The sequence below is a fragment of the Cydia splendana genome, chromosome 21, assembly GCF_910591565.1.
Source record: "Cydia splendana chromosome 21, ilCydSple1.2, whole genome shotgun sequence".
In the NCBI taxonomy this organism is placed as follows: Eukaryota; Metazoa; Arthropoda; class Insecta; order Lepidoptera; family Tortricidae; genus Cydia; species Cydia splendana.
Genome location: NC_085980.1, coordinates 3,835,739 through 3,852,497, shown reverse-complemented (window position 1 = coordinate 3,852,497; position 16,759 = coordinate 3,835,739). Strand labels below are relative to the sequence as shown.

At 41.9% G+C, this 16,759-nt stretch overlaps 1 protein-coding gene across 1 annotated transcript in view; it reads right to left on the bottom strand.

The window, feature by feature from the left end:
• The window catches only part of LOC134801175 (attractin), a 56,662-nt gene that overhangs the window by 16,125 nt on the left and 23,778 nt on the right, over positions 1-16,759 (bottom strand). The window contains exons 14-21 of the mRNA XM_063773721.1: positions 15,065-15,212; positions 14,449-14,518; positions 7,254-7,366; positions 5,514-5,639; positions 4,270-4,346; positions 3,333-3,447; positions 2,732-2,976; positions 1,124-1,293 (exon numbers count right to left, since the gene is read on the bottom strand). Of these exons, the coding sequence (XP_063629791.1) occupies positions 1,124-1,293; positions 2,732-2,976; positions 3,333-3,447; positions 4,270-4,346; positions 5,514-5,639; positions 7,254-7,366; positions 14,449-14,518; positions 15,065-15,212 (1,064 nt within the window). The remainder of the gene's footprint in view (positions 1-1,123; positions 1,294-2,731; positions 2,977-3,332; positions 3,448-4,269; positions 4,347-5,513; positions 5,640-7,253; positions 7,367-14,448; positions 14,519-15,064; positions 15,213-16,759) is intronic.

The window sequence follows — 16,759 nt, the reverse complement described above, 5'->3', positions numbered from 1 at the left end:
CTTTTTCCAATAGCAGCACGTATGTTGCTCATGGGGGCTCCAGATGATGGCATTCGTCTCCAGCTTGCTACGCACGTAAGCGTTATATAAGATGGTAATGGCGTGCTGATTGGTAAATGGTTTAGCTTGCCGTATGATGAATCCCAGACATCTTCTAGCCTCGTTACTAACGTTGACTATGTGGGGATTAAATGTTAGTTGGGATTAAATATTATTAGGCAATTCATTAACTCTTTCAATTCCACCCCCGTTTGCACTCTCTTCAGGGATGATTTCCGACATAAAAACTATCCTATGTCCTTCCCCGGGACTCAATTACTATCTCTATACCAAATTTCAACTAAATTGGTTCAGCGGCTTAAGCGTGAAGAGGTAACAGACAGACAGACACACTTTCGCCTTTATAATATTAGTATGGATATAAAGAGCGGGATTAAGTGCTGTGAATAAGGATGTCGAATATTCGACTAATCTATCAACTATAGCGCCGCAGGGCTGTATGCTGCCGCCCTCTTAAAGTGAGCCTTAGCGTCATAGATTCAAGGTGTAAACTAGCTTGTGTCTTTACTATCCCAGAACGATGGAATCTCGTTTTTAGGGTTCCGTACCCAAAGGGTAAACACGGGACCTTATTACTAAGACTCCGCTGTCCATGTCCGTCCGTCTGTCTGTGACCAGGCTGTATCTCATGAACCGTGATAGCTAGGCAGTTGAAATTTTCACAGATGGTGTTTTTCTGTATTTTCTAAATACTAAAACAGTATATAATATCCCATACAACTTGATTTTTTTTGCCGTTTTTTGCGTAATGGTACGGAACCCTTCGTGCGCGAGTCCGACTTGCACTTGGTCGGTTTTTCAAAGTTCTTCTGCGTTCTAGTCTTAGCGTCATTGAATTAAAGTTTAAACTCGCTTGTACAGCTTTTCTAAGATACTTACATTTAGAAAGTTGGAATCCATTCGTAGTGCATTGCGTTGCAAATTTAATCTTAATGTCATTGATTTAAGGTTCAAACTCGGTTTTTTGGCTACTTTACGAAATGAGCTCCCGCCTCGCTTTCTCCTGCGTTGTAAAGTAAGTCTTAGCATCATTTATTTAAGGTTGCAATTCGCTTGTACTTACGTTTGCAAGTGCCCCCGTTGAGCGGGTCGCCGTAATGCCCCGGCGCGCAGGTGTCGCAGTGCAGCCCTACTGCTCTGGCGCCGCAGGGCTGTATGCATCTGTCTCCCTCTATCTCGTCGCAGGTCGAGTGCCCGTTGCATTGGCAGCGGGGGCAGTCGGTGAAGAACCATCTAGAAAAATGGATTACGATTTAAATTTGACATTTAACTTAAAGTGTATGATATTGTCTACCGTTGTACCGTATAAACGCCAATTTTCTAAAGATTTCAAGGTAAGGTAAACGTACTGGTGCTCGATGCGGTCCCAGTACATGTCATCTTGAAACTTAAGTCATTGTCAATAGAGGCGACAGCAAGGTGTCATCTATTGGGCATTAGCATGTCGAGCACTAGTACGCTTACCTTATAGGAGATTCTTTTGCAGTAATAAAGGATCGAAAATTGACACCCCGTGAAATGCTTCATGATCGTCATAGTGTTATATAATTTTAAACCATTTTTAAAAAGTAAATTTTTGAGTTTCAGCCCATTTATTATTCCACACATTGTTGAACTATAATATTGAATTTAAATATAAAGTTCTTAGTTAGAATGTCTAACTGAACATTTTACTAATGCTCTGGTTTCCTAGGATAGCGGTGCCGTCATATAGCGGCCGTCTCCATACAAATACTACGAGATCTATATTTAGCCGTATTATTTAGTATGGAGACGGCCGCTATATAACGGTAGGATAGCGGTTATCCTAGGAAAACCGAGCTTAGTACGACGAAATATAAAGTGAGCTGATTTTGTTCAAACTTGTTTGAGAGATCGGCTCATTTTATATTTCGTCTATTTACTCAACACTTCAATTTTTATTCAAGAAAGTAAGGGTAGGAAGTTTAATTTTTAATGTGGCAACATACAACGTACGGTTCCCTACCCTTATTTTTTTGGATAAAAATAAAAGCGTCGGGTAATATTTCCCTGTCGGTCACTGGAGCCACTACGCTACTACATGCAAGGAAATAGTCAGAAAATTCCAGGTTCGAATCCTGGCAGGGTCGCCATGTGAGGTGGGACGTCGAATGAAACAGGTAGGTACGAGTACGTTTCATTCCAGTACGTCTTTACATACACTTTTATATGTTAAGGCTACGTTTGTGTGCGGGTGAGGTGTAGCGCACACTACAGTAAGGGTCGGTTGCACCAAACCGTTTGTCACTGTTAAAGCGTTCGTTAAATTTTATTGTATGGGAAGTTTCATAGATCTCTGCAGCGTGACGTTGATCAATCTGTTGACTGTGGTTGGTGCAATAGGCTAGATGATAAATTTTCATTTATGGTATCAATCGATCAGGTATGTTTTTAGGATCAAATGTGATAAATTGCTCATTTGCTTTGTTTTACAATTTATTTTACTACATTTTGTTATAAAATTCAACATGTCGCTGGCCCAATATTACAGGGTTCTATGTTACATTTTCAAGATAGTCGATATTCGACTTAATGTCACTATGACAATGTTCAAATTTCAGTTCGATACAAGTGAAACAGAACCCTGTAATATTGGGCCAGCGATGTGTCATCGTCCCTATCGGCCCTAAGTCGACATCATCATACTGACCTCGAGGTCTCGCAGACGTGCGGCTCGTGCGGGCGGCGGGCGCCGCCGGGCAGGCACAGGCCGCGGCCGCTGGGCGGGCGGGCGGCGTCGCCGCACCAGCCGCACGCCGGCTCGGCCCGGCACGCCGCGCACGACACGTGCCGCGCGCAGCCCGCGCGCGCCGCGCGAGGCCCGCAGCCGCCCGACACGCTCGACGTCGACCACAGCCGGCACCCGCCCAGGGGGAACGACGCGCCGTACGCGTTCTGAACAAAAACATATAGGGTAAAGCACTGCTCCTCTTAGAGTGAGCCCCGAAAACCTAGAAATCGACACCCGCCTTTGAGACATTTTCATAAGCATATTCTTTAAATATATGTCAATTCTTTGTTCAGGTATGTGATTGCGATAGTGCGTAACCTTCATATAGTACCCATTAGTTTAGTATTATGTCACTACCTGTGAATTCCTGTAATTGGCTTCCTGTATATATGTACTATAATTTTTAAGTAAATGCCACAGGTGTGTCTCCAAATAAAATATAAAATACAAGTAAAATATAAAACATTCATTAACTGCTATTTTTATACGACTATCACACTTCCCTCTTTAGACAATTTACCTTATCAACACATCGTCCTGTCGAAGCGCACCATATGCACTCTTCCGACGTGCAGTTTGAGCACGTGTGGAATGTTGCGCACGGAGCCGTGCACGGACCGGCTGATGCCACGCTCCTGAAAATTAAATTAAATTAGTGATATTTTAATTATAGAAATGGCACACTCTAAAATAACAAACGAAAAAAATTAACAGACGCGGACAGGATCAACTACATAATATCCTTCTGAGACCCCAATGCTGTTTTGTTTTTACTAGAAACTTAAATTGATAAATAAAGTTCAAAATTGATTCTGGAATTTCAGCCATACGTACAAAAAATTGTACTAGAGGTTTTAGTTAACAAAAACATATCACTCAAGTGTGACCTAATTTCAAAGAAATTTTTACCATATTAAGTCCAAGAACTGAGGGATAAAAACCTTTTGACCGCCATCACTATTTTATTTTATATAAGGGGCTATTCATAAATTACGTCATTTCAAATTAGGGGGGGGGGGGGGGGGGGTCTGGACATCGGATGATGGTAGCATGAAGTAGGAGGAAACGGGGTCATTCGAAGCATGATTTTTGGATGATGTTAGGGGGGGGGGGGGGGTCGAGAATCGTCAAAAATCGATGACGTAATTTATGGACAGCCCCTAACACGCAATTGCAAACTTTATTAGGATGCAATAAGGTTAATTTTATATCTGTATCGGCTATGGTCGACTGCGACCGTATAAGAGTCAAATTACTGCATGTCGTAGAGCTGTAGGCATAATTAATTTCCATCGTATTTTCATGGAAACGTACGAACGTGTCTTCTGTCTTGCTATTTCAGTCAGTCTCGGTACTGAGGTTGACTGAAGTAGCATGACAAATACGAACGTTTCCGAGAAAATACGATGGAAAACAATTACGCACTACATCTGTAGAGCATTTAAAACTGTACCAACCTGATGTCGTCAGATGAGTTAGCCGGCTTGCATTTGATAGACTCGTAGTCCCAATAGCATGATCGTTCTTCTGAGCTCTGCAAACAAGAATAATAATTAGAAAATTGGAATTATAAATTAATTTAACTTATTTCTAAGCTTACTTTAATGTAATCGTTTGCAGACGTTTCTGCTTTATACAAAAAAAAACCGTTCAAGTGCGAGTCGGACTCGCGTTCCAAGGGTTCCGTACATTACTCAAATTTTGACTCGCGTTCCAAGGGTTCCGTACATTACTCAAATTTTAACAATGTATTTTTTTATGTGGATTGCACATTTTAATAGGTTTCCCTGTACCAAGCATCCATGGCCAATTCCCCTGTGCTTGCGCACTCGTCTACCATCAGCGCCATCTGTTAAGATCATTAGGCGGCACGGAGCTATACTTACCGAATGTACAGATAAGCGGTGGTGGTGTTGTTGGTGCGCGTGGCACGCGGCGCACGAGTGGTACCGCGCGCAAGCGTCTCTGGCCAATTCCCCTGTGCTTGCGCACTCGTCTACCATCAGCGCCATCTGTTGAGATCATTAGGCGGCACGCAGCTATACTTACCGAATGTACAAATAAATGGTGGTGGTGTTGCTGGTGCGCGTGGCACGCGGCGCACGAGTGGTACCGCGCGCAAGTATCCCTGGCCAACTCCCCTGTGCTTGCGCACTCGTCTACCATCAGCGCCATCTGTTGTGATCATCAGGCGGCACGGAGCTATACTTACCGAATGTACAGATAAGTGGTGGTGGTGTTGTTGGTGCGCGTGGCACGCGGCGCACGAGTGGTATCGCGCGCAAGCGTCTCTGGCCAATTCCCCTGTGCTTGCGCACTCGTCTACCATCAGCGCCATCTGTTGAGATAATTAGGCGGCACGGAGCTATACTTACCGAATGTATAGATATATGGTGGTGGTGTTGCTGGTGCGCGTGGCACGCGGCGCACGAGTGGTACCGCGCGCAAGCATCCCTGGCCAATTCCCCTGTGCTTGCGCACTCGTCTACCATCAGCGCCATCTGTTGAGATCATTAGGCGGCACGGAGCTATACTTACCGAATGTACAGATAAATGGTGGTGGTGTTGCTGGTGCGCGTGGCACGCGGCGCACGAGTGATACCGCGCGCAAGTATCCCTGGCCAATTCCCCTGTGCTTGCGCACTCGTCTACCATCAGCGCCATCTGTTGAGATCATTAGGCGGCACGGAGCTACACTTACCGAATGTACAGATAAGTGGTGGTGGTGTTGCTGGTGAGCGTGGCACGCGGCGCACGAGTGGTACCGCGCGCAAGCATCCCTGGCCAATTCCCCTGTGCTTGCACACTCGTCCACCATCAGCGCCATCTGTTGACACAATTAAAAGGTTTGTGGTTGATTAGGTAAGTCGAATCAATTATTTTTATCATAAATAATCGATTAACCCACAAAATATAAAGTGTATTCATCCTCACATGTCTAAAGTGCAAAACGTAATCCAAGACCAAAAAAAGTAAGACAATGTTGTCACTGCAATAATTTGTTTGTAAATTAGTAAATTCCTTTTGATAAATAATCACGATAGGATCATTTATTTATAAGTAATTTTACTTCTACGATTTATAAAAGTACTTTTATTTACTTATTTTTACATAAATACAAGACGCGCTAGTAAAAAGTAGCAACATTATCTTACTTTTTTTGATCTTGAATTACGTTTTGCAGTATAATCATGTAAACAAACGTGACGTCAAAATGTCATTCCAACAATACGATTTATAGACAATCTAGACATCGTAATGTCAGATGTTATTGAGGTGATCCGTTCGTTACTGCGATTATTGATGAAAATCTTATTAGAAATTATATTGTTCAGTGGTTATTTGGTTAATTTAAATATTATGTGAGTTTCTTTAAGTGTACAATAACATTTTAAGTGATGGTTTCTGTGTAATTTCTGAGAAAAGTGTGATGAGAAGTATTTGTTTACATGATAGGAAAAGTAAGGATGAATACACTTTACATCAAACTCGACTTCGACCAAGAATAGGGAATTACGCGTAACTCTGCGTAAGAACGCTACTACTACAATACATCACAATCTGGGGTCTACCGCGAAACAAGAAAATCTAAATTTCGTTATCTAACCTCTCTATATTCTTGCATATTCGAGCGATAAAGAGGCAGATAACTAAATTTAGATTTTCACGTTTCCCGGTAGGCCCTTGTTAACAAACCGCCTTGATGCATCAATGTCATATTTTATTGTCTGTGAAAACTTGTCAAAAAACAGCTTAAGGCACAGTATGTATAAGTTCCTCTATGGTTTACTAGAGGCGCTAGTGCTGCACTCTGGCGGCAGAACATTGCAGTAATACCACAGAATAAATAATAGTACTAGGTACAGATGATTCACTCTCTAACAAAACGCGTCTGTTACGATTAGGACAGATATGACCGCTAGGTGGCGACAGCGTCACGCGCAGCCTATGGCTAGCCACCAAAATTGGTGTGGGACGGATGTACTTGTAGCTACTAGTTGCGACGCGACGAAATCGCGGAGTGGGCCACGCCTGGTATAAGTTACTCTATGATTTACTAGAGGCGCTAGTGCTGCACTCTAGCGGCAGTACATTGCAGTAATATAATATTTAAAACTTCCGCGTTTTGAACACATATTAACTCACATTTATAGACGGGTCTAACGCGAAATTTATTCAATTACCTTTATTTACCGACGTTTCGACACAAGTTTCACTGGTCGTGGTCGCGGCTAACTGGTGTCCCAGCAAAATGTCAAAACAGAGATTTGCAGTAATACCCCCTATTCTTAGGGCCACTTGCACCAATCCACTAACCTGAGGTTAAGCGGTTAAACCGTTAACCCAGTGTCAAATTGTACTGGTCACCATGGTAACTCCAGGTTTAACCGGTTAACCCCGGGTTGGTGGAATGGTGCAAGTGGGCCTTAATGTTTCGTACCTTAGGCCAGAGTCGGCTGCAGAGCTGTGGTTCTGGCTGACAGGAGCCGCACCACGCGCATTTAGCGGCCGTACACGCCGCACAACTATTGGCTGAGCGGCAGCGGTAAATATCTGAAAATAAAACGTATTTTAAGCACGTATGACAATACCACACTTTGTCATTGGAAATGGCGTGCAGAGTTAGCTTGGTCCGACTCTAGCTTTTGTTGTATGCGTCAGACAACTGAATGTTAACATATAAGAACTAACGGCGCGCGATTTATTTAGTTCGATTTGATGCGATCCGATTCTTTTAAATTGTTAAATTTATCGGGTACTTGTGATTATGTTTGACATTGACAAGTTGATTTATTTTAAGAGCGGGTAATCCCGAATGGAGTTGTAAGTGTCATGGCGGCGCGGGACGTCATTCGTTGACAGCGCCCCGCACGGAGTGGTCGCTTACAAACCCATTGGCTCTTAATCGTAATTTATTGTTCTAATCCGTTAATATTGTTGTTGTTGAACAATTCAAATAAGAAATACAGTGTTTTGATTGTACCGTGAGATTATTATTTCGTAAAATCCTGCACGTGCACGCCCACACGACATCAATATGTCGAACACGCCTTCAGACACGCCTGTTCGGCCTCCCGATATCCCGACATCAGAAGTGGGATAACCAGAAACGACGCAGGATCGCCCTACAGGTCAGAGTGATGTTAATTTAAATAGTACAGACAATCAAATGTGGAAAATGTTATTTGAAATGCAGCAACGTCAAATGATGGAACTAATTCGTACAATTAAGGAACCTAATGCTAAAGATACTAAACTAGTGCTTCCTGAATTTAATCCTGAGTCTCGAGACAGCGATGCTAGGGCGTGGTGTACTACTGTGGATTTGTGCATGCAAGAAAAAGAGATAACTAGTAGCAACCTAATCATTGCCCTGAGTCGAGCGCTTAAAGGTACGGCAGCGTCATGGCTGGCCCAGAATAGTTTTGCTGGGATAACTTGGACTCAGATAAAAGATTCTTTTCTCGCTCGCTTTGACTACGTCGAAACACCTGCTGCTACATTATACAGGCTGCTTAACGAGAACCCAAAGGACGGTGAATGTTTGGCATCATACGCTAATCGCTTTTTAAGCACGCTGATGAATAGATGGAGTTCTTTATCAAATGAGCAGATAGCGATAGCTGTAACGTTAGCACATGCATCAAAAACTGATCCACGACTACAAAGACTAGCTTTTACTACGGAAATCGATACGCGAGTGAAAATGCAACAAGAACTGATGGCCTATACTTATCGTAAAAGAGGGCCTGCGACACAGGATAAGCCGTTGGCACAAAATGATGCTAAACGACCCCGTATTGATTCATTACGGAGGTGTTACATATGCAACAAGCCGGGTCACTTGGCAATCGATTGCCGTGTTAAAAATGATTCAACGCAAGCATCGACATCGAAGATTACGGCTGATGTTCCAACAAAACCATCCTCGCTCACGTGTTTTTCCTGTGGCGAGAAAGGACACATATCGACACGCTGCACGAAGAAAGAAGATAAATCAAGCGAAGCGGTTGTGGAGCGTCGAGTGAATGTCTGCACTGTCAAGCAAGCTTCAGACCAACTGTCTACTAATCACGGTGAGAAGTATTCATTCTGTTTTGATTCGGGCGCTGAATGCTCTCTAATTAGAGAAAGTGTAGCTAAGAATTTCCCTGGTAAGCGACAACAAAACATTGTAAATTTACTTGGCATTGATAAAGGATCTAGTGGTTTACAATGCAATAATCAAATTTTAGCCACGGTCAACATACAGGGGTTCTTAGTGCAATTGCTTTTCTATACTGTACCTGATGATTGCATATCTCAGTCTATCCAAGTGGGGCGAGATTTATTGGCGTTAGGGTATTCAGTAGAAATGACTGAGGATCAAGTTATTGTTAAGAAAATTAAGACGGTAGCAGTTTGTGAAGTAGGTTCTAAAGTAAATGGTTTCCAAAACATTGATACCGACATTCCTACTGATTTTCGGGGACAATTACTGACGTTACTCGAAGAAAACGCAGACCATTTCGTGGAAGGTACGCCAACTGGTAGAGTTAGCACCGGGCAATTAGAAATCAAATTAGCTGACCCAAGTCGCACTGTACAAAGGCGTCCGTATAGGCTGAGTTCAGAAGAAAGGGAATTAGTACGTGATAAAATTAAAGATCTTTTGGACGCTGGCATAATTCAAGAAAGTTGTTCCCCATTCTCGAGCCCCATTTTATTAGTCAAAAAGAAAGACGGTACCGACCGACTCTGCGTAGACTACCGAGAACTTAATAATAACACTGTGCCCGATCGTTACCCACTTCCCATTATTTCTGATCAAATTCAGCGGCTAGTAGGAGCCAAGTTCTTTACTTCACTTGACATGGCAAGTGGGTACCATCAGATACCAGTTCATAAGGACTCTATAGAGCGGACTAGTTTCGTGACACCGGACGGGCAGTTCGAATATCTTACTATGCCATTTGGCCTCCGAAACGCCCCTGCGGTGTATCAACGTGCTATAAATAAGGCGCTAGGTCCTTTAAGTGAGACGTTTGCTGTAGTATATCTGGATGACGTCATTATTCCCTCCCGTACAGTAGAAGAGGGCTTGGATCGGTTGCGCCAAGTATTAGGAGCCTTAAGTAGTGCGGGTTTCTCGCTAAATTTAAAGAAATGCGCTTTCCTGAAGACGGAAGTAGAATATTTGGGCTATCATGTTTCTGCGGGTGAAATACGGCCTAACCCCAGAAAAATAAAAGCGTTAACAGAACTTGCACCACCCGAAACAGTTACGCAGCTAAGACAATTTATTGGGCTGGCCTCATATTTTAGGCAGTTCATCCCGGGATTTTCTCAAAAGACGGCCCCTCTTTACAGACTGACATCCGGAAAAGGGAAAATTGTTTGGACGCCGGAGTTTGAGAAAATTCGGCAAGACATTGTGGCTATTCTTACTGATAAGCCAGTTCTAACTATTTTTGACCCTGATCAGTTGATTGAGTTGCATACCGATGCCAGCGCTGAAGGTTATGGAGCTATTCTGATGCAACCCGTCGACGGTAAATTACGCGTGATCGAATACTATAGCCGCCGTACCTCCAGCGCTGAGTCTCGGTATCACTCATACGAGCTAGAGACCTTAGCCGTTGTAAATGCCATAAAACACTTCCGGCACTATTTGCACGGGCGTAAGTTTAAAGTAGTCACTGATTGTAATGCCGTCAAGGCGTCCAAGTCGAAGGTAGACCTGACACCACGTGTCCACCGTTGGTGGTGTTTTCTACAAACTTTTGAGTTTGATATCGAGTATCGCCAGGGTAAAAACATGAGTCATGTTGATTTCTTGTCCCGCAATCCTCTTCCTGTATCAACACAGCAAATTCCAAAAGTAGAACAGAAGCGGGTTTGCTTGACAGAGATCTCTGATTCTTGGCTTCAGGCAGAACAACAAAAAGACGATGAAATTAGGTCCCTTATAACGAAACTTAATGGTAATGAGCTTAATGACGACATTGCTAAGACATATGAAACCAGGCGAGGTGTTTTGCACCGCAAAATAGAGCGCAATAATAGAAGTGTTTGGTTACCGGTTGTACCAAGACCGTTTCAATGGGCAGTCATAAATCATGTGCATGAGAGCATTATGCACCTAGGATGGGAGAAAACTTTAGAAAAGGCTTTTTGTCATTATTGGTTCCCTAATATGAACAAGTACGTAAGAAAATTTGTGGACAATTGCATAACGTGTAGGGTATCTAAATCACATTCCGGGAAAGTTCAAGCTGAACTCCATCCAATTCCTAAAGTAACCATTCCTTGGCATACTATTCACATGGACGCAACCGGGAAGTTGAGTGGTAAGAGAGACACAAAAGAGTATGTCTTCGTAACAATAGACGCATTTACAAAATATGTACTCTTGCACCATTCACTAAATATTGACGCTAAAAGCGCTATTAAAGCTTTGCAGGCAGGCCTTTCTTTGTTCGGTGCCCCCACACGCATTATAGCAGATCAAGGTAGATGTTTCGCTGGAAAGGAGTTTAAAGATTTTTGTACGACCCATAACGTAAACCTACACCTCATAGCAACGGGCAGCAGTCGTGCTAACGGGCAAGTAGAACGAGTGATGTCAACTTTAAAGAACATGCTTACAGCTGTTGAAACCGGAAACCATAAGTCGTGGCAAGCAGCATTGCCAGAAATACAACTAGCCATAAATTGCACATTTCATCGCACTACTAGGGCTAGTCCTCTCGAACTGCTGATAGGAAAGGTTGCCAGACCTTTGCAATTAATGACTTTAGATACGGATGACACTGAAATTGACTTGGACACTATTAGAGAGCAAGCGACCCGGGCCATAAACACGAATGCCTCCATAGAGAAAGATAGGTTTGATAAAGGGAAAGCTAAGGTAAAGAATTTTGAAGTAGGTGACTATGTTTTGATCGAAAATCACGAACGTAATAAAACTAAATTGGAACCTAAATTCAAGGGTCCGTTTCGAGTGGCTGAGTTGCTTGATGGTGATAGATATCTGCTAAAGGCATTGAACTCTAATCGGACGTATAAATACGCGCATGATCGTCTACGACGAATGCCCGATTGCTATGTTCCATTGGAGTTGAATACCGCGTTGGAAACAACCGAAAGTAGCTTAGCGTCAGGATGCCCTAACGGCGCTGGTGAGTAAATAAGTGGTGTTGCTATTTTTGTGTTGGTTTGTGTGTGTGTTATGGTAAAAGACTTGAGCAGTATGGTAGTCTTGGTGAAATTAGCAGCTTAGATGCCATAATGTTGCCTTAGTGGCATTTGTATTATTATTTGTTGATCTCAGTGGCGTTATTTACCTTGGATATTAGTTGGCCTTGGTGGCAATAATTGGCCTTGGTGGCATTAGTAGGCCTTGGTGGCATTACTTGGCCTTGGTGGCATTAGTTGGCCTTGGTGGCATTAGTTGGCCTTGGTGGCATTAGTTGGCCTTGGTGGCATTAGTTGGCCTTGGTGGCATTAGTTAGCCTTGGTGGCATTAATTGGCCTTGGTGGCATTAGTTTAGCCTTGGTGGCATTAGTCTGGCCTTAGTGGCGATGCTTAGCATAGGTTGTATAAGTTGGTTTTGGTGGTACATACTACCTTTGCCAGTTGTTAAGCTGGAAATAAGAGATTTGAATTAGTATGTTCATTAGTTCATGTCGATAGCGGTCAGAATGACCGAGCAGGTTGCTGTGTGTATATTGGTGGATTTATTGTTCACAGATGAGCCTGAGAGCAGAGACGATACACACGAGGACGTGTGATGATGCAGGACGGCCGTAACGGCGCGCGATTTATTTAGTTCGATTTGATGCGATCCGATTCTTTTAAATTGTTAAATTTATCGGGTACTTGTGATTATGTTTGACATTGACAAGTTGATTTATTTTAAGAGCGGGTAATCCCGAATGGAGTTGTAAGTGTCATGGCGGCGCGGGACGTCATTCGTTGACAGCGCCCCGCACGGAGTGGTCGCTTACAAACCCATTGGCTCTTAATCGTAATTTATTGTTCTAATCCGTTAATATTGTTGTTGTTGAACAATTCAAATAAGAAATACAGTGTTTTGATTGTACCGTGAGATTATTATTTCGTAAAATCCTGCACGTGCACGCCCACACGACATCAATATGTCGAACACGCCTTCAGACACGCCTGTTCGGCCTCCCGATATCCCGACAGAACATATAATATTTGCTCGGAAAACATATAAAAACTCAAAAATGCGGATTTTTCGCCCCTGAAAACCCCCATATAACAAATTTCATCGAAATCGTTAGACCCCGAAATCCCCGAAATACTTATGTCGGAGCATTACTCCAGAAGGACGTATTGCAGCGTTACAGTTCATTGTTTTAGACGCCTGTATAAAATCGATTAGCAATGTTGGGCTACGTATTACTTGGTTGTAACGAAATTCATAACGTAGAGAGTAACGCCATCTATTGGAGTGTTGTTGAACTAAGATGACAGGTAGAAGGCTTTGGAACGTCAAGTGACTTGAAGTGAGTAACTTCGGTGAAGTTCGGTACGAGGTGGCATTTTTGTCGTTATGTTGGTAGACTGGTCAAGCAGGTTGACCAACTTGACTTCGAGGCGGGAGCGATGAGGCTCCGCCGGCAGACTTGATCGGACCGCGCTAGAGATCGGACGTTAGCCATACCTCGTGCCTAACTCGCCACGTTCCTGAAGGCTTATACCTGAAGGATTATTCTGAAAGCTTATAGAATCCAACGTTCTTTAACCATTTAGCTAAGTGTTTTATTTCAAGTGTTATATTGATTTCTTATGTGTCATTAGAAGCTTACTTTTGTGAAATAAAAAAAGGATGTGTTGTTTTGAAAGATGTGTCCCGCCGAGTTTGTTGCCGGTCCCATATTGGGCTAAATCTTCTCGGGTCAGAGGTGTAGGGTTGGAGCCGGCATAGCTTGACTTGAATAAAGATTTGAACGATTTTATGTGATTCTTTTATTTGAGTACAATCCAAATACATCCTAATAGTGATTAGTTCTTTTTATCATTTAGTACTGAAATATAGTAGGCACAAGTATGGTTAACGAGTCCGAATGTTTATTTCATGCACTGGTAGCATACTAATTTAGCTGTGAAGTAATACATCGAGTTACTACGCCCGTGCGCCCACCGCCATTAGGACCATCTCTCCGACATATATATAAATAATACGCAGGAGGTCCCGGGTTCGAATCCCGGTAAGGGCATTTATTTGTGTTTATCACAAATATTTGTTCCCGAGTTATGGATGTTTTCTATATAAGTATATAAGTATGTATATAAGTATTTATATATTATATTATTTGGACATGGACATGGACAGACGATCTTGTTAAGGTCGCCGGAAGACGCTGGATGCGGGTCGCTTCCAACCGGCACGTATGGAGGTCCAAGGGGGAGGCCTATGTTCAGCAGTGGACGTCTTATGGCTGAGATGATGATGATGATGATGATATATTATATATATCGTCGTCGAGTACCCACAACACAAGCCTTATTGAGCTTACCGTGGGGCTAGGTCGATTTGTGTGAAATTGTCCTATAATATTTATTTATTTAAATAAATAAGTAAATAATATAATAAGGTATAAGATAAATTCTAATAATTTCTTACCTCTCACAGGTTCGCTGACGCAGGCCTTCATCGTCCCGTCGAAGGACTGGTTCCAGCCAGCCGTCTCCAACTGTCACAAAATTGTTTTATTATCAACATTCAACAGACATAGAAGTTTTAGTGGCAAAAACGAGTGTTGGAGAAAATTAAACATCAATTATCGATGTTATATTAATATTAATTTAAAATATAAATTTTCTACTGGCTGTAGGTAAGTTGCCGATGCAAATAAATTACAAAGCGGTACATAATTTATTTATTACATATATTTAGGACTTAAAAATTAGAAACGTAAAGTGCAGTATACAGTGCCAAAAGAATAGAAAACTACCAATATATCAAAAGAGAAGAAGATATCAAACGTGTTGTGTATTTCGCGGTAGCTTCTTATATCAGTATCTTCTTATAAAATGTAATAAATATCTAAGTATAACGTTAAGGTAACATCGATGATAACAGACATGTCGATATTTCATTTTGTCCATCACTTTATTTGGCACAAAAACTTATATTAAACATAACATTACAATTTAAAAAAAATAAAGGATTAACGAAAAACATCGCAACGAAAAGGGCGAACTGTAATTGAAGAGTAATACAGTGTAGTTACACTTACCGGCACGCATATGCGTTCGTGCGAGTTCCACGCGCACGCGCGGCACGCGTGCTGCGCGTTCGCCACGCACGCTAGCTCGTTCGTGTGTGACGAACAAGGAGAGCCCGCTTCGAAGACAAGCGCGTCTGAACGGAGGCGGCCGTCGAATCTGTAATAACATGATGTCAATAGTTTGAAAAAAATAATAATGATAATGAATTACATTGAAGAAGAAGAAATACATTTATTTAACGCCACAACAAACAGATATAATACAGACATAAAAAGCATTTGGGCGCTAAAATAATATCCCACTCAGCATAACACCGCGGCAGACCGTGGCGCTGGTTTTTGTGGGGACCTGACTTAATCTAAAATTGACGGCAACACGTACGCCAACGACACACAAATAAATTAACATTGATATAAAAACATAAACATTATTAACCTTTTGACCACCAAAGTCACATGCGGACAGCTACAGCCCTACACCTATCAACTTTCGTGCATTCCAGCAAGGTTCACGATGACGCGCCCCGCACGATACGCATTACGCGCGGCGTTCAAAAGGTTAATAAACACAATAGTACATTACTACAGAGGCCGGGACGAAAGGGGTTGCCGGCCGAAGACATATAGTCGGCCGAGCGAAGCGAGGCCGGATAGGTCTGAGCGCGGGCAACCCCATTTCCCGCCGAGGTATGTATAGTGCTTTTCTCAAACATGCAATAAAATAAATAAAATAAAAAGTCCACGAAACCCAAGTTTTATTTATAGAAAAAACTAAAAGTAAACTACACCCAAAATATAACCAACACGTACCTATATCATTATCACGCGTATGTTTTACACGAGTCGTGTATTTTTACTACCCGTATATTTTCATGTATCTTTAATTTTTTCGCCTTGTATCCGTCTGACTGTCGTTTTCGTCACATAAGTTTACATAGTCTTTCATGTTGATATCATGTTTCACATACATCGTTGCTTTATGCATGGAGTAAATAAGTATAATTTCCACAGTGTTGACGAGTTTGTAGTTACATTCATTTAAAATATGCCACAAAACTGTTTCTAATAAACTGTAAGCCATTTTTCTTAGTTTCTCAAATAATAAAATTGCCATAAGCAACCATATACATACTTCGCCTTTGACTTGGCGGCAGAGGCAGCAAGTTATTAAAATCAATTCTGCTTACGCTGCCAATTCCAACACCTACGATTACAATTAATATTAATTTCATTATTTCGTCGGAATTCATATTAAAGTCAAAAAATCAACAACGCACCATAAATCCAATAAAACAGAATGAATATTTTTCAACTTTACCTCCATAACAATTTAAAAAATATAACTACGCGTGTTTGAGTAGACCTTTTTACCGCTAACGTTTAGATGAAATATTTTAAATGTTTTTATTTGTGTAGTTAAATTTATAATTTAAAATTATAAAATTATTGAATGTATTATTTATTAAGTTCATGTTGATTTTATACAAATAAAACTGCAAATTATAGCAAACATTGTTTCTTGTTTTTTTTTATAGGCGTAGTGGCAGAGTGTCATTACGAACCATAAAGCAAATACTGCCTCTAGTTTTTTTGAATGGATGAATGCCACGATGCTGTGTCACAAATATCTGTGAAATGAAAGTTAAAAAAGAGGACTTTGCCGGCCTAGGCCTGCAAGATGTGTATGAAATTCCATTAACGACC